At 37.0% G+C, this 21,759-nt stretch overlaps 1 protein-coding gene across 1 annotated transcript; it reads left to right on the top strand.

Annotated features, from left to right (window-relative positions):
* The first annotated feature begins 724 nt into the window (after positions 1-724).
* RSPH3 (radial spoke head 3) lies at positions 725-21,403 on the top strand. Its single transcript, XM_072965941.1, has 9 exons — positions 725-942; positions 1,042-1,635; positions 7,420-7,507; positions 13,930-14,071; positions 15,618-15,763; positions 16,760-16,963; positions 18,531-18,693; positions 20,418-20,504; positions 20,909-21,403. Exons 1-9 carry the CDS (start codon positions 725-727, stop codon positions 21,220-21,222), a joined length of 1,956 nt encoding a protein of 651 aa, XP_072822042.1. The 3' UTR covers positions 21,223-21,403.
* The last annotated feature ends 356 nt before the right edge of the window (positions 21,404-21,759 follow it).

Here is a 21,759-nt window from a genome sequence, read left to right as displayed (position 1 = left end):
AAAGAGAACATCAACCAGAGCCTCTCTGCTACTTTTCCTACACAAAAATCAAAAATCTTAACGTGATTTGGACTCCTTTCTTTCTCTAGTGCCCCACTACGAATCCATCTGTTTCTACACACACCAAACACAATGTAACTGTCATTTTCTCCTTTAGCCCTTTTAGAAATTACCTCAACATTAAGTGATCAGACCAAAAAACATCTTCATGCAGTATTTTTACCTCTAGCATTTACTATACGCTTTAAGTTAGTGTCTATACAATGCCTACATCTGCTTTAGACCATAAGCTTCAAAGCACAGGAGGGATCTAGCTCTTAATAGAACGGCTCATCATTTACCAGACACAGTTCCAAGTATTTTACATTTATTAATGCTTTTAATCCTCATATGACAAACTCTAATAAAGGATAAATTCTATTAATCTCATTTGTAGAGCAACAAGATGAAGCGCAAAAACATTAACCTGCCAGAGGTGATGGACTAGCACATTGCAGAACCTGGATTTAAATCCAAGCAGCACTTAGCTGAACTGAAGAATGCAAATGCAAATAACTGATTACTCAGGGATACAAAACACTTCACTTACACAGACCAGTATTTTTACATTACTAATACTAAAACCAATGCATTTGCCTTTCTAAGGGCAGACCCTCCCCATGCTGCTTCATTCTTCAGGTCATAGGGGGCCTAAAACAAAGCGCCCAAGCTTTCCCAAAATTAGATGTCTGTGGGGCGTCCCTTCACGCTCCGGGCGCCCGAGGGTCCCCTGAAGGACAAACAGAGCGGTAGCAGAGAAGGAAGCCAGGAAATGCAGACCTGCTGCGCAGGGCGGCGGCAGGAGGCCTCTGGGGCAGGAGAGGTGGCGGTGCTGGGAGACACCAGGGAAGCCCTTGTCCGGCCCTGGCACGCAACAGAGCTGGGAGCCCAGATGCCACGCGTGTGCGTTCGTTAAGAGGACGGTCCGGAGTAGAGGCGTGGCGGCAGCGGCGGGAAAAACAGCTGAGGACGGCCCCTAAGGAACGGGGCCTGGGAGAACAGCGCCTACACTGGCCCCACAAAGCCACACTCCAAAGCGGGACTGCTGACCACCGCCGTCCCACCGCAAACCTGCGCCGCCATACCCGCCTTCTTCACGCGCAGGCGCATCTACAACGGAGGGGCGGTTGGGCGGAGTCAAGGGCCGGAAGTGGCTCTTCGCACTGGCCATCCCAGAAAACCCGACAACCGGAACAGCCAGGAGGTCCCGCCCCCAGACGGAACACTGGGTTGCTGGGCAACCGCTGGGGGCGCCGGCGCCGGCGCCGGGCTCGCTGCTGCGTGGAGCAAGCCGAGTGTAGCTCCCACCTCCTGCCCTGGCAACCTCCCTTCCCGCCCGCCTCCCTTCTTGCCGCCTCTCCTTGCGTCGCGGAATCCCTGCCTTTGGCACTACTTGCACCTCTCCGGCTTCCACGACGCTTTAGTGCCCACCTGCTTAGAAGCCAGGCGTCACCGAAAGCGAAGCGGTCCGAACCCGGTCGTGGCCTCCAGGTTGACGGACCGCACCTCTCCGGCCATGGCCACCTACACCTACACCAGCCGGCCCCGGGCCCTGCCCTGCCAGCGCCGCCGTTACCGGGACAACCTGTTGCAGCCGTGAGTGAGCAAAGCAACCCCAGTGTGTTCTCCACCCACTCCACCATCGCGGGCCGCGGGATCCTGGCCCCTTCGCCCTGGGAAAACCTGCCTATGCTGCTTTCCTTCTCTGCGAAATAAAATTTCCTCCCTAAAGAACTCTCCCTTGGTGTAGAAGAATGAAGCAAGACAGGGCATTAGTGAACTTTTAGTGATAATGATAATGGCATGATTGATAACCGTCCATGGAACCTACTTTTTTCACTAATTTTGAGGCAAATAACGGTTATTGTTGACTAACCATGTGCCAAGTACCTTCTAGGGGCATTTACATATATTTTCTTATTTAGTCCACAGTGCTGTGAAGTGGGTTTTATAACTCCACAATGCACATGAGGAAACTGAGGTACAAAGGTGTCACACACAATAGCATGTCCAAAATGGGAGCCAAGTAAAGCAGTCTTCGGTTTCCACAGCAGTCTTCAGGCAGGAATCAGGTTATCCATCCTTTCTGGGCCCCAGATTGTACTTTTACATGCACGAGTATTTGCAAATATTCAAATATCCGTATTTAGGAAGGACCTTAAATGTTTTGGTTCTCTTAAAGTTCTTTCCATAAGCCTCAAATTTTGGAAAAAGAACTTTCCGAGAATATAGGCTCCATGGAAGCAGGAACCTTTGTGGCTTTTGTTCACTTAAGATTGTGTCTGACACATAGTTAGCACTCTACACAAATTGTTGAATTTATGATTGAATGTCAGCAATGTAACTTTTTAAAATTGTATTTGTTTTTCGTTTTCATATTCTTTTTCATTATAGGTTACTACAAGATGCTGAATATATAGTTTCCTGTGCTATACAGAAGAAACTTGTTGTTTATCTGTTTTATATATACTAGTTAATATTTGTAAACCTGAGGCTTCCTAATTTATCCCTTCCCACCCCCATTCCCCCAGTAACCATAACTTTGTTTACTATGTCTTTGAGTCTGTTTCTGTTTTGTAGATAAGCTCATTAGTATCTTCTTTTTACTTTTTTTAGATTCCACATATGAGTGATATCATATGGTATTTTTCTTTCTCTTTCTGGCTTACTTCACTTAGAATGACAATCTCCAGGTCCATCCATGTTGCTGCAAATGGCATTATTTTATTACTTTTTATGGTTGAGTAGTGTTCCATTGTATAAATATACCACAGCTTCTTTATCATCTGTCAATAGACATTTAAGTTGTTTCCTTGTCTTGGCTATTGTATACAGTGCTACTAGGAACATTGGGGTGCATGTATCTTTTCAAATTAGAATTCCCTACAGATAAATGACCAGGAGTAGGATTGCTGGATAAAATGGTAAATCTGTTTTTAGTTTTTTGAGGAATCCCTGTAACTGTTTTCCAAAATGGCTGCACCAAACTACATTCCCGCCAACAGAGTAGAAGGGTTCCCTTTTCTCTACACCCTCTCCAGCATTTATTGTTTATGGACTTTTTAATGATGGCCATTCTAACTGGTGTGAGGTGATACTTTACTGTAGTTTTGATTTGGATTTCTCTGATAATTAGCAATATTGAGCATTTTTTCATGTGCCTATTGGCCATTTGTATATCTTCATTGGAAAATTACTCATTTAGGTCTTCTGCCCATTTTTGAATTGGGTGAGTTGTTAGAAAAACTAAAAAGAAAACTTATTAAGTTGTATGAGCTGTTACATATTCTGGAAATTAAGCCTTTGTCCGTCACATCATTTGCAAATATTTTCTTCCATTCTGTAGGTTGTTGTTTTGTTTTGCTTATGGTTTCCTTTGCTATGCAAAAGCTTATAAATTTAATTAAGTCCCATTTGTTTATTTTTGCTTTTATTTCTGTTGCCTGGGTAGACTGCCCTAGGAGAACATTGCTAAGATTTATGTCCAAAAATGTTTCACCTATGTTTTCTATGTATCTTGTTTCTATGTTTTATAGTATCTTGTCTTATGTTTAAGTCTTGAAGCCACTTTGAGTTTATTTTTGCATATGGTATGAGGGAGTGTTCTAACTTCATTGATTTATACGCAGCAGTCCAGTTTTCCCAACACCATTTGCTAAAGAGACTGTCTTTTCTCCACTGTGTATTCTTGCCTCCTTTGTCAAAGATTAATTGACCGTAAGTCTGTGGGTCTATTTGTGAGCTCTCTTCGGTTCCATTGATCCATGTCTGTTTTTGTGCCAATGTCATGCTGTTTTGATTACTGTAGCTCTGTAGTATTGTCTGAAGTTTGGGAGGGCTAGATCTCCAGCTTTGTTCCTTTTCTTCAATATTGCTTTGGCAATTCTGGGTCTTTTGTGATTCCATATAAATTTTAGGATTATTTGTTCTAGTTTTGTGAAAAATGTCCTGGGTAATTTGATAGGGATCACATTAAATCTGTGGATTGCTTTGGGTAGTATGGCCATTTTAGCAATAATTTTTCCAATCCAAGAGCATGAGACATCTTTCTATTTCTTTAAGTCACCTTTAACTTCCTTAACCAATGTGTTGTAGTTCTTCACGTGTAAGGCTTTCACCTCCTTGGTCAGCTTTATTCCTTTTTTTTTTTTTTTTGGATGTGATTTTAAAAGGGATTATTTCTTTACCTTCTTTTTCTGATATTTCATTGTTAATGTAAAGAAATGCAGCTGATTTCTGTATGTTAACCTTGTATCCTGCTATCTTCCTGAATTCTTTATCAGCTCTAGTAGTTTTTGTGTGGAGCCTTTAAGATTTTCTATATATAGTATCATATCATCTACATATCATGACGGTTTTACCTCTTCTCTTCCTGTTTGGATCCCTTTTATTTCTTTTTCTTGTCTGATTGCTGTGGCTAGGACTTCCAATACTATGTTGAATAGAAGTGGTGAGAGTGGGCTTCCTTGTCTTGTTCTATATTTTAGTGGGAAAGCTTTCAACTTTTAACTGTGGAATATTATGCTGGCTGTGGGTTTAGCAATGTAATTCTTGATGTTTATTTCAAACTCTGAGTCTAAATTCATAATTACCTTATTTTGACAATGTACTTTTTAAAATAAGAAATGTTTATCACTTTAAGAAAACCAAAATAGAAAATTTAAATTTAAACTATTTATATTATTAAAAGATTCAGTTTAAAAAGGGACTCCTTTTAGAAATACTTCCTGGTGCCTTTAAGTGTTTACTTACAAATCATTCCTATTAAGTCAGACCAACAGATGAAATAAGAATCAATGCTGATTCATTAGGAACAATTTTTGTAAGAGTTAGTTGATTGGTATATTGAAGTAATCTGTCGATTCAGATCTTTGGAAGGAGTTCTTTTATATGTGTCTATTTGATTTTTCAGTCTAAATTTATCCTTATTGGTGATTTTCAATTTATAAAAGTAATATATGCTTGTTGAAGCAAATGAAAAGTATAAAATAAGGATGAATAGAGGCAAAGTTAATTATCTTTCACCTACCTCTGCTCCTACTTCCCTGTTGTAACCAAATTTAACGATCTTATGTTATTCTTCCACACCTCGTTGCTTGTACACACATATATGAGCATACGTACATATGTTTAGGTTTATTTCCAAAATAGAATTGTACTACACATATTAATCTGCATTTGGCTCCTCCCCTATTTTGTAAGTTCTAATTCCTTTTTTCCCTAGTTTATGTATATACATATACATACATTTATTTAATAAATGGACTCATACTATTCGTGCTTGTATGTGTTCTTAGTACAACCTTATTCCCCAACCCCTTCCCTTGCAAACTTGCTCTCCCTCTCCAGCCCCCAAACTATGTTAATGACTTTGAATGAAAACTTTAATACTTTTCTCTATACTCACATGTTTATGTACAAATGTATGAATATATACATACAGATACACATCTACAAGGGTTTTGTCTCCTTCATAGCAATGGTAACATATTATACACAATTCTCAACATCTTCCTTTTCTCATCTGATTCTTCATGGAAGTTCCTCCAGTTATTTTTCATAGCAGCATGATATCCCCTGATACATACATTATTAAAATTTTCCACTATTGGTAGATACTCAGTTTGCTTCAGGTTTTTACCACAAAGAAGGAGGTTTCGATAAACAGTCTTATGTGCTGACCTTTTTATTTCTATGAGGCAGAATCCCAGGGTGGGATTGTTAAGTTGTGTATTTTTAACACAGATAGAACAAAATATCTTTCCTCCAGGAATGTTTAAACATGTCCTTTTTTTCACATCCTCTCCAGCAATAGGTGTTACAGATTTTTTTCTTTTTGTCATTTGATAGCATAAAAATAAAATTTATCCTCAGTATTACTTTTAATTAGCACTAGGATGCTTTAATCAAGTAAGCATTATGTTTGGATTTTTTTCCATTCTAAAAGATCCCTGACTACAATGTATAGAATAGGTTGAGGGAGAAATGCTATTACAGATAGTTAAGAGACTAAGAGACTTTTGTAGTAGTCCAGATAAAAGATAGTGGTGGCAGTGAGCAGTGAAATGCCAGAAAGATTTTCGGGATAGAGTCAATAGAATTTGCTGGTTGTAGAAAATGGGAAAGAGGGAAGAGTGTTGGATGACCCCCAGGCTTCTAGGTTAAGCCAACTGGCTGATTAGTGGTAGCACTTAATGAAATGCAAATACAGAACCCCACAGAAATAACAAATTGGAGTAGGAGAATGATAATTAGCTCAAATTTGAGATTGCCTTTGAGACATCTTAGTGAGATGTCATCTAGCTTGTCAATTGGATCTACAGCCTGGAGCTCAGAGGAGAGTTCTGAACTAAAGATAAAATTGAGAGTTTTAGGTATATGGATCTAAGTGAAGCCTTAAGAATGGATGAGGTCAACTCAGGACAAGAGGAGGCTGAACCATAAGAAAATCCTCTAGTTGCAGGGAGCTAGCAAACACAGGTTGAAAGAGAGGAGTCAGAGAAAAAGCAGAAAAGCATTCAGAATAATATAGTGGAGGCCTGGGACAGAGAGTGCCTCAGTGCAGGTGTGACCCACTGAGCTGAACGCTACCCAGAGGTCAAGTAAGAGGAGCGGTGAAGCATGTCTGGGTTTTAAGTAATACAATGTCAGGTTATCCAGTAGTTGTTTCAATGTATGATAAATAAGCAATTTACCACCCCTCACAAAATCATTTCTGATAGAGTACTGTTATTGGTATAAGTCGCTATTCGGTTTTATAGCCACAAATGGAATATCGTTGAAAGAATTTTGAATGAAAATATCAACTGTGTATTTTTCACTATTCATCATTCTGATCTCAGAAATTAAAATTTTATTAACATTTAAAACAGTATTTTTTAAAAATATCTTTAAGATTAAAGAGCAATAAGAAATTTGACTTATTTTTTAAGCCTGATTCTATTAATGTAACTTTTCAATTCTTGAATCAAAATTTTTTCAGTCCTTTAGGGCAGGCCCCTTTTTAATTGGGCTGTTTTTGCATTAGTTAAGTAGTCTAACAGATTTACAGCCTAAATCCAGCACTGCCTCTTACTAGCTAGGTAACCTTGGGCAATTCCTTTCTGAGTCTACTTCCTCTTCAGTGAAATGGCAACCATCGCTCCCAGCTTGAAGCTTATTTTGAGCAATAAGTAAAATAATGTCTGTGAAGGGTCCAGCATTATAATATAAGCATTCCATAAATGGTAGCCGTTTGTCTCCTTATTTAATGGACTGTGCTTTAAAAAAGTCTGTTTTCTTAAAATATTTTCATCTAGCCTAAATTTTATTAAAAATGGGTTAACCTCATAGATAGCAACACTCTATTACAGTCGTTATTTAGAGCTTGCTTTTTCACAGAGCTGAAGAACCTGTGCATCATGGAAACATAATGTATGACCGAAGGGTGATCCGAGGCAACACTTACGCTCTGCAGACAGTACCGCTGGTGAGTGTGATTTGAATAGTCTAACACAGAGCATTCCAAACTACCTGTGCTGAAGGACCAATTTTTTTCCTTTCTTTTTATTTCTAATCTGTTACAGACTAAAACATGTATAAAATAGAATAAAGATGGATTACTAGAAAAATGAAATGAAAAAACAAAAAGACATGCCGAATACAAACCAGATGATGGTTGCCAGGGGATTGGGGAATAGGGAGTTATTATTTAACAGGGACAGAGTTTCTGTTTTGCAAGATGAAAAGAGCTCTGGAGATGAATGATGGCTGTGGTTGCACAATGTGAATGTAGTTAATGCCTCTCAACTGTGCACTTAAAAATGGTCAAGATGATAAATTTTATGTTATGGGTATTTTACCACAATTGAAAGTATTTTAAAAATACAAGCCCCAATTTTTATTAGGTCAGCAGAACTGTGGGAAACTGTTCTGAAAGTTTCCAAACGTTTACTCTCAACTTCTGCCATTACATTGTTACAGACCAGTTCAGACTGTTCACAGACAGCGTGAGTCTGGGGACCACACTTCGAGTAGCACTGGTCTAATATATTAGGGTTTGTTTAAATTATCTCATACTCCAGTACTATTATCATTATTAAGTTAGAAAGTCTTAATTATGCTTCTTTTCTTTAGTTCACTCAACAAATGTTTATTGAATTTTAAGTCCTGTGCTGGGTTCCTGGGCTACAGAAATGAATAAGATGTAGTGTGGTATTAAGAGTGATGATTTCTTGGTGCAGAAATGAAATACAGTTCAGTTAACCTGTAAACACTATATGACATATAAATGCTTAACACCACATGGTGATGTGTGGGATGTTAGACACTGTGAATCAGTATACATCAAAATCACCTACAAACTCATTAAAAATATATATGCTTCACCTATACCATGGATTTCCTGCATTAGAACCTCGAAAGTTGCACACAGGGTATGTAGCATTTATAAACTTCTCTAGGCAATTCTGGTAGCCAGTTCAGGGACCAGCATTTAGAAACAGTAGCTCAAACATGTGATATAGACATGTGCTGGAGCATTTTCTTGTGGCAGTAGCAGTGAATACTGGCAGTCCTTGAACAAGAGTAGTAATGAGTTGCTGCTTTTTTTTAAAGTTAATATTGTGGCAATTTGATTTTTTTTAGTTCATTAGTTAATCAATACCTTACCTTAAAAGTCTGTACTGAGGGGGGAAGGGAGTGAGAAGGGATAAATTGGGAGCTCTAGATTTGCAGATACATAAAATAGATAAACAAGTTTATACTGTATAGCACAGGAAACTATATTCAATATCTTGTAGTAAGCTCTGGTGAAAAAGAATATGAAAACAAATATATGTATGTTCCTCTATGACTGAAGATTGTGCTGTATACTAGAAATGAACCCAACATTGTAAACTGACTATATTTCAATTAAAACAAAGTCTGTACTGAGACTTCCAGTCCAGACAAACAGGAAGGAATTCACCAATTCGTCCCTACTCCTCCTCTTACAACTAAAAAGCCCTGCACATAGTACCACAACAAATATAGGGAGACTCTGAAAGGTGAAAAGAAGAAACTGGACTAGCAAGGGGCCTTAGGACATAGCAAGGGACTTCAGGACATGGCAAGGATGGGTTCCCTAGGTGTTCTTTTTGCTTCTCACAGATCCCAGATTGCTGGAGAAACCTACAGCCTGGAACCACACACACCCGGGAACCAGGCATACCCTAAGAAAAGCCTGCTCCCTCTATCCAAAGACAGAGGGTGGCCTAGTAGGACAGGACCATTTACCATGCTGCCCCACTCCTCCAGCCAAACACTAAAGGAAAAACTGCCTTGCCTCGCCCCAGGGCATCAGTGAAGCTTAGATGGAGAGCTGGACCTCAGTCTCCACGTGGCAGCAATAATACAAATCCGTCCTCTGATTCATTACTGCCAGCACACTAAAATAAAGGGAGTGACTTCCTGCTAAATAATTAAATGAGATCCAGTGTCTCACAACATAATACCCAAAATACAGAATACTATTGAAAAATCATACATCATACCAGGAACCAGAACAGTCAAAACGTGAGTGAGAAAAACCAATCAAGAGATGACAGCACTAGGATGACTCAGATGCAGGAGTACCCTGACAAGGATTTTAAAGCAGTAATCATAAAATTGTTTCAATCAAAAATGGACAGTTATGACCACTCTTGAAATAAATGGAAAAAACAGAAAATCTTAGCAAAAAATAGAAGATATGAAAATAAACCAAATGGCAAATGTAGAACTGAAAATAGAATAACCAAAATAAAAAAAAACTCACAGATGGATTCATTGGAGATGACATATGAAACAGTTAGTGAATACAGAAACAAATCAATGGAATCACCTGGTCTGAAGAACAGATATCTAGAAAATAGACCCCCACCCACCCACCCAAAAAAAAAAAGCCTCAGATTGCTGAGGAACAATAACAAAATATCTAAATTCATGTTATCAAGTCCCAAGAGAGGGGAAAAAGTGTGGGATTGAAAAAAAATTCAAAGAAATAATGCCTGAAAACTCCACAAATTTGACATGAGGCAAAAACCTACAAAGTTCACACTAAGACATATCAAAATCAAACCTTTGAAAGCAAAAAAACAAAAAAATCTTGAAACAAGCGATAGCAATATGACCCGTTACCAGAAAGGAAACAATTACTTGAGTAACAGTGGATTTCTCCTCTGGAACCACGGAGGCCAGAAAGAAGTCGCACAGAATTTCTCAAGCCCTGAAAGAAAAGGACTATCACATTCTAATCCAATGAAAATATCCTTCAGGAAAAAGCAAGAAACTCAATCATTCTTGGATGAAGGAGAACTAAGAGAATTTGTCACCAGCCCTTAAAAAAATCACCTTCCCTTAAATAATGTCTACCCTTAAATAATGATGGCCTTTACGTAATATCACCTACCCTTAAATAATGACCGAATGAAGTTCTCTGAATAGAAAGGAAATGATAACAGAGGAAGTTGGGGGATTCAGGAAGGAAGACAGAACAAGGAAATGGTGAAAATAGGGATAAATACAATCATCTGTCTTTCTCATGGTTTTTAAAAATTATATGTGATGGCTAAAGCACATCACATGATATAATGCTTAATGTATGTAGATAAAATATTTAAGATGATTGTATTTTGATTATATTGTAAAAATAGAATCAGGGAATCTAAATGGAAATAAACCATCTACATTTGAAGTGGTAAAATGTTGATACTAAATGTTGACTATAAGAAGGTACATATTGTATATTGTAATACCTAGAGCAACTATTTTTTAAGAAACTATACAGAGATGAAAACACAACTATACAAAATCTATGGGATCCAGGAAAAGCAGTCCTAAGAAGGAAGTTCATAGTGATACAGGCCTTCCTCAAAAAATAAGAAAGATCTCAAATAAAGAACCTAACCTAACCACCAGAAAGAATTAGAAAAAGAAGAATAAATAAAACCTAAATACAGCAAGAAGGAAGGAAATTATAATGAAGATCAGAGAGGAAATAAATAAAATAGAGATTAAAAAATAGAAAAAATTAAAACCAAGAGCTGATTTTTTTGAAGGGTAAACAAAATCAACAAACTTCTGGTCAGGCTCACCAAGAAGAAAAGAGAGAGGACCCAACTGAACAAAATTAGAAATGAAAAAGGAGAAATCACAACCAATACTACAGAAATAACAAAAACCATAAGAGAATACTGTAAATAATTATATGCCAACAAATTAGACAACCTAAAAGAAAGAGACAATTTTCTAGAAACATACTATCCACCAAAACTGATGAAGAAGAAATAAGTTGAATATTAGATCACTAGGAGTGAAATAGAATCTGTAATTTGAAAAAGCTTCCTGCAAACAAAATTCCAGGACTGTATATCAGAAATCAAAAATCTAAAAGATTGAAAGGGAGGGGACACTCCCAAAGTCATTCTGTGAAGCCACCATTACCCTGATACCAAAACCAGACAAAGACAGTATCAAAAAAGAAAATTACAAGCCAATATCTTTGATGAATATAGATGCAAATATTTACAACAAAATATTAGTGAACTGAATCCAACAACATAAAAAAGATCATACATCACGATCAAGTTGGATTCATCCCAGGGTTACAAGGATGGTTCAACATATGCAAGTCAATCAGTGTGATATACCACATCAACAAAGAAAAGACAAAAACTACATGATCATCTCATTAGATGCAGAAAAAACTTCTGATAAAATTCAACACCTATTTATGATAAAAACTCTTACCAAAGTGGGTATAAGGGGAACATATCTCAACATAATAAAAGCTATTTATGACAAACCCACAGCCAGCATAATACTCAACAGTGAAAAGCTGAAAGTTTTCCCACTAAAATCTGGAACAAGACAAGGATTCCCATTCTCATCACTTCTACTCAACATAGTATTGGAAGTCCTAGCCACAACAGTCAGACAAGAAAAAGAAATAAAAGGTATCCAAATTGGAAGGGAAGAGATAAAATTGTCATATGCAGATGGCATGATACTACATATAGAAAACTCTAAAGACTCCACACAAAAACTACTAGAGCTGATAAACGAAATCAGGAAGGTAGCAGGATACAAGATTAATATATAGAAATCTGTTGTGTTTCTTTACACCAATTAAAAAAATCAGAAAAGGAAAGTAAAAAAAAAAATCTCTTTAAAAATCACATTAAAAAAATACTTAGGAATAAACCTGACCAAGGAGGTGAAAGACTTATACTTAACCATAAAACATTGATAAAGAAAATTGAATTGATACGAATAAATGGAAAGATACTCCATGCTCTTGCAATAGAAGATTAATGTTTAATATTGTTACTATTAATTGGAATATTAATATTTAATATTAATATTGGAGGGTTTATAATTTTGTTAAAATGGCCATACCACCCAAAATAATCTACAGATTTAATACAATCCCTATCAAATTACCCATAACATTTTCACAGAACTGGAGTAAGTAATCCTAAAATTTATATGGAACCATAAAAGACCCAGGATTGCCAAAACAATCCTTTAATTTGAGCAATGCATTTCTAAAACGAACTTGTTGCATTTTTGTTACCCTTAATCTTTGAAGGCTGACATTTATAACTCTGTTCCATTTTAAAACATGGAAATAATTCAAGCATGATATTTATAATAATCTAGAAGATATACATTTACAAAGAAAAAAGTCTCCATTAAACAATCTCAAAATGATATTAGTAATTGTATTAGAAAAATGAAACTGTAGGTGATATTTCTTTTCTTTTTGGTTATGTAGTTATTTTATTATAGAAGGAAATGATAACGAGGTAGGGGAAGAGCTATTCTGTGACAGGTATTGTATTAACCTTGGCACATTATCATCTGATTTGTTCCTTATAATCAAAAACTTAGATGTTATTCCCATTATACAGATGAGAAAACTGAATATCTGAAAATGTGTATTATTAGTCTAAGCTTTACTAATCGTAGTAATTAAGAAATTAAGGAGTTGGAATTTGAGCTTCAGAGCCAATGCTCTTCTTCCCACTGTATCATGTAAACATTGCAATAGGTGATGTTAAGTTAGAAAAAAGTATAAAATGTGTAGTATCTTCACAACTTCAAAAAGCTGTATGCATTTAAATAACAGTAGCCATTGTGTTAGAGATATGGGATTATAGGAAATTTTCTTTTTCTTTTTAAAAATACTATAATGTCATTTCAGTGAAAATGTTTTTAGAATTCTTATTTTAAATGTTAAAATTTTTCCTGCAAAATGCTTTCATATTTCTCTTTTTCTTTTCATACTTACCTTGAGGTAAGACAGGTTAGCTATAGAGGACTGCAAAATAAGATATAGATACGAAATCAGAGACCTCCAAATATTGCAGAACTACTGTGAATAATTATATTTTTAATCCCTTAGTCAGCTATTGTTTTGTGGCCTTGGACAAGCTTTGTTTGGCCATGGATGTTTTCTTTGTGAGCTAATTTTTTTTAAGGAAATTCTGCCCAAATGAAACTCAGATTTAAAAAAAAAGTTCTAGCCTTTTCAGTTTCTTAATTTCACACTAAAATTTATTGTGACTGAATGGTTATATCTGTTTACTAGGCACGAGAGGAATTCATGGTAAAAAATCCTTGAATGAGGAAAAACAGTTTATTAGATGGGATTCTGCACCATTTTATTCCAATTAACAGTCATACTTTGAAGTTACTTTATATGTTTTGTCAGATACCTTTGTAATTACCTGACAAAGTTCAAATAAACTTTGAATCATCAATCACTGATAATCAGGAAGCATCATATGGCAGGTGCTTTCATATTCTCAGGGAATCATTGTGGGAACAGCAGTTCTATGTACTTTGAGAAATATTTTCTAAATTTTAGAAGACTTTTCTGTCCTTCAGCCTGGACAGCCTGATCCTGTAGAGATTCAGAGGAAGCAGCAGGCTAAGAGGAGGGCTCTTGCCAAAAAACGAGCCCAAGAACAGCTCAGACCACGAACGCCTGAACCCGTGGAAGGCAGAAAGCACGTGGATGTGCAGACAGGTATGTGGGCACGCCTGCCATTGGCCGTGTGGCTCGGGGGCTTGCTCAGTTTTCTAAGTTAGTTCCTTTGGCCTTTATATTATTTATGTATCTGTTATGCTATCTAATACTTTCCCAATCACATGGTAGGAGAAGTCCATTCACTAAACAAATTCATAGACTATATTTTATTATTATATTGGGTATGGCTAGAAGTGTGAGATGGGGTCTTTAAAAAAAAGAATTTCATGCCCAAATTAATTCTCTCTCAGCCCTTTTCATGTATTCTGTTCTCAAACTGGGGTAATTTCTTACTTTTTCTAGCCCAACATAAGTCACTGGACAGGAGAGGAGAGCAATATAGTTTTGTTTTGTTTTTGGTATTTTGTCTTTTGAAAGGAGTAAACCTGTTTAGATCTGAGTCCCCCACCTCTCTCACCATGACCTCTTCTGCTCTCTCCTCTTGTTCTCCATCCACATACTCCCCAGGGCCACACGGGCTCTCCTAGGCTAGCACCAGGCTTTCCCTACTTGTCTGACTGTTGTCAGCTGTGAAGGCTTACCTGGACCTACAGTGTCTAGCAGGGTTGTTGACACAATCCTGTTAGTCAGACAGTACTTGGTGTTTTCCTTGGACCAGTGTAACTACTCAAGATCCACCTTGCACCCTACCAAGATGGTGAATGGATTCATCAGAGATGTGTCTAAATAGTAAGGACCAAAGGAAGAGAAGCATTCCTCGCTTTTTCCCTACCTTGAGGCCAAGTCTACGATGTGTGTATGTCTGTGATTAGCCAACATAGTTGTATTTCTGGGAAAGCTAAATTTTAGTGTTGATACTATCAGAATGTTAACTTATGTAACAGCAGCCACTTTCGTTGAGTATTTTCCTATACCAGATCCTTTACTTATGTATCTCCTCTATTATTACAAAGACTCATGTGACCCCTCATTATGCTCCCTTTTATAGATAAAGACTCTGAGGCCCAAAGAGGATATAACGGGGCTAGGTCCTATGTTCAACATCTGGCTCCAGTTCTCATGTTCTTTGCATGATACCACACTGCCCTTGCCTCATATAAATTATTCCTGAGGTGAAATTTGTTTTCATATGTCTGTTTATAATATATAGGCTAGAGGGAACATCAAGTAACACAGTGACATGGTGCATAATTTTTTTACATATCCAGGAATTTTCAAATCTTTATGCATTGACTATCTTAGGACTCAATTAAATAGATGGCTTATTGACTTTCCATCCCATGTTACAATTTGCATCTTATATACATCTGTGATTTCATATTCTTCTTTAGCTCAGTTTTCAAATACGAAGCTCAGTGCTTTCTCAACATTGATAAATGTTCTAGCCTGACTGTTTCTGTGGTCTTCCAAATATATAAAAATATGTAGTATAATATGTGAAATAAACCCCACATTTGGGCACTTTATTCTAAGACTTATTTTCTGATCCACTCAATTCTATTTTGAAGGAGCTGTAGTTTCAAGTACACATATATACTTGAAATAGACCAGAATTTCAAACTCAATGTGTATGATGTTCTCTTAGAGCTATACCTTGAAGAAATTGCTGACCGCGTAATAGAAGTTGATACGGAATGCCAGACAGATGCATTTTTGGACAGACCACCAACACCACTCTTTATTCCTGCCAAAACTGGCAAAGATGTGGCCACCCAAATACTAGAAGGAGAGGTATAGTACATTATTCAGACTACCCTCTATCTTCTTTATAAATGGTTAAAATCAGGTTTAGTTAAAAGTTTAACATGAATACAAACCACTTCACAATCAGGAAGATTCTACTTCATTTCTTCCCAACTTTATCTATAATAGTTTTATCCTGACCTCCCCAGAAATGTTTTTTTAAATACCGTGATCTGATTTCCCTTCTTTGCTGCTCAGAAATAAAAATTATTAGAAATGTTTTTAGAATATTTATATATTTAATTTTTGTGTGTTTGCATACTTGCTTAATGAATGAGTATAAAGTAGGTTTGTACCAAATAAAGAAAAATAATATCTCTGGTATAAAAGATCCCACTACTAGTTGCTTATAGATTATATAACTTTTATGAAGATACTCTCTTTGTGTTAGAAAAAAAACCCTAAAATAACTACATTTTCATGTCAGTGATTGTAGAAATAGGCCAGTTAATGAAACTGAAGAAGAGAAGCCAGTGCTTATGTGCATAATGACTTAAGTGAGATTTAAAACTCGAACGAACTTGAAAGAGCTGACATTGAAATTGGGAAATAAAATAAGTCTTCATAAGCTATGTAGAAAGTTATATTTCCCTCTAAATCCAAAAGATGAATCACCAAAATATCCATTATTTTTGTTCCTTTGTTTTTCAAACTGTTATCAAAAACAACCATTAAAAATTGAGCAGAAAGTACAGAGAATAAGACAAGGATATTTCCCTTGGGCTTCAGAGTTTGATCTTAAAATTGTTGAGTTCATTCTGATGATTTGCACAGGTCTTTTTGTAACTTTGACTCAATCAGTTTTTGCCTGTAAACAGCCTATGTGCATTTCAGGGCTATTTTGAGGATTAGAAACCATAAATAAAGGACCAGCACAGTGTCTGATTCACAGAAGACAATATATAGTATCGTGTTATTGCTGCTCTTCTGGAAATTTTTTCACTGAGCATATCGTTCATGATTACTTTGTTTTGTGTGTTCAAGCTCTTTGACTTTGATCTTGAAGTTAAACCAATGTTAGAAGTTTTGGTGGGAAAGACCATTGAGCAGTCCCTTCTGGAGGTGATGGAAGAGGAAGAGTTGGCTGACCTGCGGGCCAGCCAGTACGCACACGAGGAGTTACGCAACATCGAGCTTGCAGAAGTTCAGCGACTCGAAGAGCAAGAGAGACGGCACCGAGAGGAGAAAGTACAGAGTTTTAGTTTCCTCTCTTAGGCAGATTTTGGCTATTTAATAGCTTATGTTCAAAGTCGTGTGCAGTATGAATAGATCTTCAGAAACACGTTGGAAAAGACCTGTAGTATTTGCTGCTCAGGTCTCTCTTCTTCTGTAGATCATAGATCTTCCAGGGACTGAATTAACATTTTTAAAATTCCAGCTGACATAAATGCATATAAATAGAGTTCCCAAGGGCTTCTAAATGTAATCATTTATATGACATACATCCCAATGAAAGGCATTCTTAAATATCAAGAGTCCTAGAGAAAGAAGTAACACATCCGTTTGCTGTAAGTCAGTGGCAGAAAAGGTAGAAGGAAAAAGTGGAATGTATTGGGGGCAGGTGGGGGATGAGAAGCGGAGGATCTGGAGAGAATTCTGGATCTTTTTCTCAGTGGCCAGCCCTTCTCTACACCCTTAGGGGTACACCAGAACTACTTGCTGTATCAAATATTTCCATAGATTATAGGTTTTTAGAACCTTTCGTAAGAAGTGTTTTAGAATCTAGTTTTTAAAATATACCAAGAACCTCTAGTTAGGAAGCAACAGGCTCAGTAATCTTTCAGGGTCTTTCTGAAGGGCCTGGCAGTAGCTGTCACCTCGTGTTAAACACTGGCTGGATAAATGATCAAGGAGTTCCTGAACACCTGACAGGGCTACAGAGCCTAGCTTCCTACACTGAATAGCTTAGATGCTGGGACATTCTACTCAATAGAATAGAATCCAGTCAAGTGGACTTTCAGTCATCCTCCAAAATGAGTAGTTAACTGTGTGAAGAGCATAGGGCGTATGGTGAAGACTGTGCAAATGCATGACTGTTTGTTCACAATTATAAAATGAACACTGACAAAATTAGCTTTGTTGAAATAATTGGTGAAGTCTTTATCAAAGAATAGTTAAATTTGTTTATTTACTATTAGGAAATATGAAAAAATGAAGAATACAAATCATCTAGATTTATATTTGCTTAAACCTTGAAAATAGACTTAATTAGAAAATCTGTTAGTGCTCCCACTTCTGCATGGGAGGAGAGACGATATTTCCTAGCTTTATAAATTTTGTGTGATCTACGAGAAGCAGCAACAACAAAAAGAGGTTTTGTAATTTTCAGAACTTTATGAATTCAAAGAATTAGTACAAATGAGACAATTTATTGGCTCAAGTTTTTAAATTGAAGATGTCTAACTAATTTTTATATCAGCAATACTTCATGATAATACTAATTAAAATACATATAACTATTATTATTTGATATCAACTGGACAGTCCAACATATATATCTTGAAATTATTTTATTTGAAAATGCATCAGGAAATGAATTTTACCTTAATCTTCATCTCTTCTAAACTCAGTATCTACTAGTTGTTGAAATTCATCAAACTCTTGATGAAAAATATGAAGTGTTAATAGACAAGACACCTTGCTGTCCATTTTTTGATACAAACATAAGTCCAAATTCCCCTACTCACTAGAGTCAGTACTTGGGGAGAATATAACAGCTGCATAACTGTCGGTGATGGTGTTTTTCTCTGAGCAGGAGCGTCGTAAGCAACAGCAGTGGCAAACCATACACAAGCATAAGGAGACCTCACAGAAGATTGCCGCCCGAGCCTTCGCGCAGCGCTACCTGGCCGACCTTCTCCCTTCCGTGTTTGACAGTCTCAGGGATGGCGGCTACTTTTATGATCCCATTGAAAGAGGTCTGTAGAGGTTTTTGTTAGATGAACCATGTTACAAAAAGCATCCTCTTAATGGTTCGACTTTATCCTGTGCCCATTTTTATTTTGAATTGGAATCTTTCTGTCTCTGAAACAGATTTAAAAATCAATTATAGTTGTTTTAAGTAAGCACTGTTACTAATAAGAGGTGTATTATAAAGATCTTGATTTTAGGATGTTTGCTTTTATTGAAAAACAACACTGGATAGTAGAAAGAAATACGGATTTGATGTCAAAAAATTTGAGTTTGAATCCCAGTTTTATCCTTAACTAGCTTTATGTCCTTCAGTTTCCTCATATGTGAAATGAGGATTACTTAGGAGCTAAATGTCATAATGTAAATAAAATGTATACAGAGATTTTTTTCAGTAAATACATACTGCAGTTCTATAGGACCCATGGTTGAACCTGCAGAGGCAGAGCTGCAGATACAGAGGTTTGCCTGTAAAATTATACGGGGATTTCTGACTGCGCAGGCGGTCAGCGCCCTAACACTCGTGTCGTTCAAGGGTCAATTGTGTATTTAATGTATGTGTGTAAGTAGTTTGTTGCTAAATTTTTCTCAGTGGACTTCCTGTTCCAATCAAAAACCCTCTGGGGGAAGCTAGTGAGGTTGTTTAATTAGATATTTATACTATCCCAGGCACTGTATTGAGTGTTGGAGATTTAAAAAAAAAAAAAAAAGACTTGATCTCTGCCTTTATAGAACCAGTACCTGTTAGCTGTCTCATGGCACCCCCACCGCTCCTTGGCTAGTCAGGCCAAGCGAAGGGTTAGAGTTGCCATTTTCTCACTGCTACCCTCCTTCCTTATGAATTGTGGAAAGAGTCAGTTATAGATCATTTAAAATCTTGCAAAAGAGATTCATGCCTCAGATTAAAGTTACTTATGATAGCAAATGTGTTATTCTATCACACTATTCTATTGTCGCCCATTGGAAAATAACAATTAGATGCTGGCCCCTCCAAAAGCCTTTTTTTTTTTAAATTTTATTGAGGGAGATTTTATCTATTTTAAATGGAGGTACTGGTAATTGAACCCAGGACCTTATGCATGTTAGGGATGTGCTCTACCACTGAGCTATACCCTACCCCCCCCCATATAAAGCCACTTTAAAACATTAAAATGTATATTGTAATGGACCATATTTTTAAAAGACTTTCAGTGTAGAGTAGATATCCATTTCGGTTTAAACAAATTTATCACTAGTGGGAACACCTAGTTTCTGACCCATTTCTACATGGCCTTCTTCTCAGGTGCTCTCTGACCCTTATCCTCTGAATCTCCATCAGCGACTGTCATGTCATGCCCTGGGCCTCAGCTAGGGGGCGCTAGTATTGCTCAATCCCAGATTTGCATTGCACTGGAACTGGAGTTCTGCTCCCAGTGCCACACCCACTGCCCCTGCCTCCTTGGTTCATCTCACATTGCACCTGTAAAGTCAGCTCTAAAGGCTCAAAGTCCAAGAAAGGCCTCATAGTTTTGAAAATACTATTTCTACTCTACTAGAAAGGAAATGGACCAGAACAGATACAGAAAATATGGCAAAAGTGATGCTGTGTCTATTTGACATTTTACAGTAAGAAAACAATGTTGATGTATCTGTAACATTAGGGGGAAAGCACAGACTCTTCCAATCTATAATGATTCATAAAAATCATTTGATGAAAAAAATTCTCTTAATGAAATTAACTTTTTTATTGCAGATATTGAGATAGGATTCCTCCCATGGCTAATGAATGAAGTTGACAAAGCCATGGAATACAGCATGGTGGGAAGAACAGTGCTTGACAGTAAGTTCTTTTATTTTATTTCAAAGTCATCTCTGAAACTTTTCAGTAGAGAGAATAAATAGAAGAAAGATGTTAATTTTACAGTTTTGGTTCTTAGATTTTCAGTGTATCAGTTACATTAACAAAGGTGCACATACTTTACCTGAAGATTATTTTTGGTTCTTTCATAATTTGATCAGAATTGACATCTTCTGTCATTACTTTGTATATGATATTCTGTTAAAACAGACATTGGATATAATTCATATTCAGTGCATTAAGTGGCACAGATGGTAAGTATTATGTAAAAAATCATGATACAGGGAAGAGCAGGCTGGCAGGTATTTCATACTCATCTGTAAGTCAGCATTGTAACTACTAAAATATGAAAAATTACAGTGATTTCTGTACATGTAATTTTTCAGTGTTGATTCATGAGGTGGTTGAGAAAAGACTGAGTCTGTATGAGCGTAAGGAGGACAAGCCCTCATCTCTGAAACCTGAGGACAGGCTCGGTGGTCCTGGAGGAATGAGAGATCCGCTGGTGGGTTATGGATTCCAGGGTCCTGGTGCATCACAGTCACAGAGGCCACTCCCAGACAGAGACTTCCCGCAAAGCACACCCTACAATGGAAGGTACATGGAGAAAGTGTTATCTAAAGAAAGGAGGCTTATGGAGGAAGAGGATGAACAACCAGAAATAAGGAACGCCTTCGGGAGGGAAGAACTGTCCCAGTAGAGGGGAGCTTCAGAGCCATGGAGCCAAACAACAGCCAGTCAGCATTGCAAGCAATCAGGTAATGATGCGTGAGTCCCCTCAGGTTATGGAAATTATGTTGTGTTTAGTCACCATGCCTTCTTGTCTGATGGACTGGGCAAATCAATATGTTGAAATAATAAAACTAATTTTTAAAATGAAACTTCATTTATTTATAGTAGAATATTTAAAAGGTATATTGTAACTCTAATGAGAATTATGTCAAATTACAAACTTCCCATTACCACTATATACAACTAATTAATTTATTTTTCCTTAGTCCTTCCATTACCACAGTAGATAGCTAATATATTTTTCCTTAACTGTGGTTTCATTCTTTCTTTAGTAAGTATGGTACTGAATCTCAGTGCTGTCAGCCACGGAGCTTTTCCTCTCTGTAGGAAAACTGTTAAACGTAGTCTAGGCAGGAACCCCTAAATGTCATATTACTGAAAGCTGTAGTGCTCCCTCCTTGCAAAGACCAAGAAATACACCCTTATTTGTATAAAATTAAACAGA

Source organism: Vicugna pacos, chromosome 8 (genome assembly GCF_048564905.1).
Source record: "Vicugna pacos chromosome 8, VicPac4, whole genome shotgun sequence".
In the NCBI taxonomy this organism is placed as follows: domain Eukaryota; kingdom Metazoa; phylum Chordata; class Mammalia; order Artiodactyla; family Camelidae; genus Vicugna; species Vicugna pacos.
Note: the sequence above shows the minus strand (reverse complement) of the source record. Positions and strands in the feature narration are given on the sequence as shown.

What these genes read in the sequence shown, in the direction of transcription:
- RSPH3 (XM_072965941.1), top strand. Translation starts at nt 725, where the DNA reads ATGTCTGTGGGGCGTCCCTTCACGCTCCGGGCGCCCGAGGGTCCCCTG. An exon ending in CGGGACAACCTGTTGCAGCC is followed by an intron (nt 1,636 to 7,419) that starts GTGAGTGAGCAA and finishes GCTTTTTCACAG; the next exon opens with AGCTGAAGAACCTGTGCATC. An exon ending in CCCAAATACTAGAAGGAGAG is followed by an intron (nt 15,764 to 16,759) that starts GTATAGTACATT and finishes TGTGTGTTCAAG; the next exon opens with CTCTTTGACTTTGATCTTGA.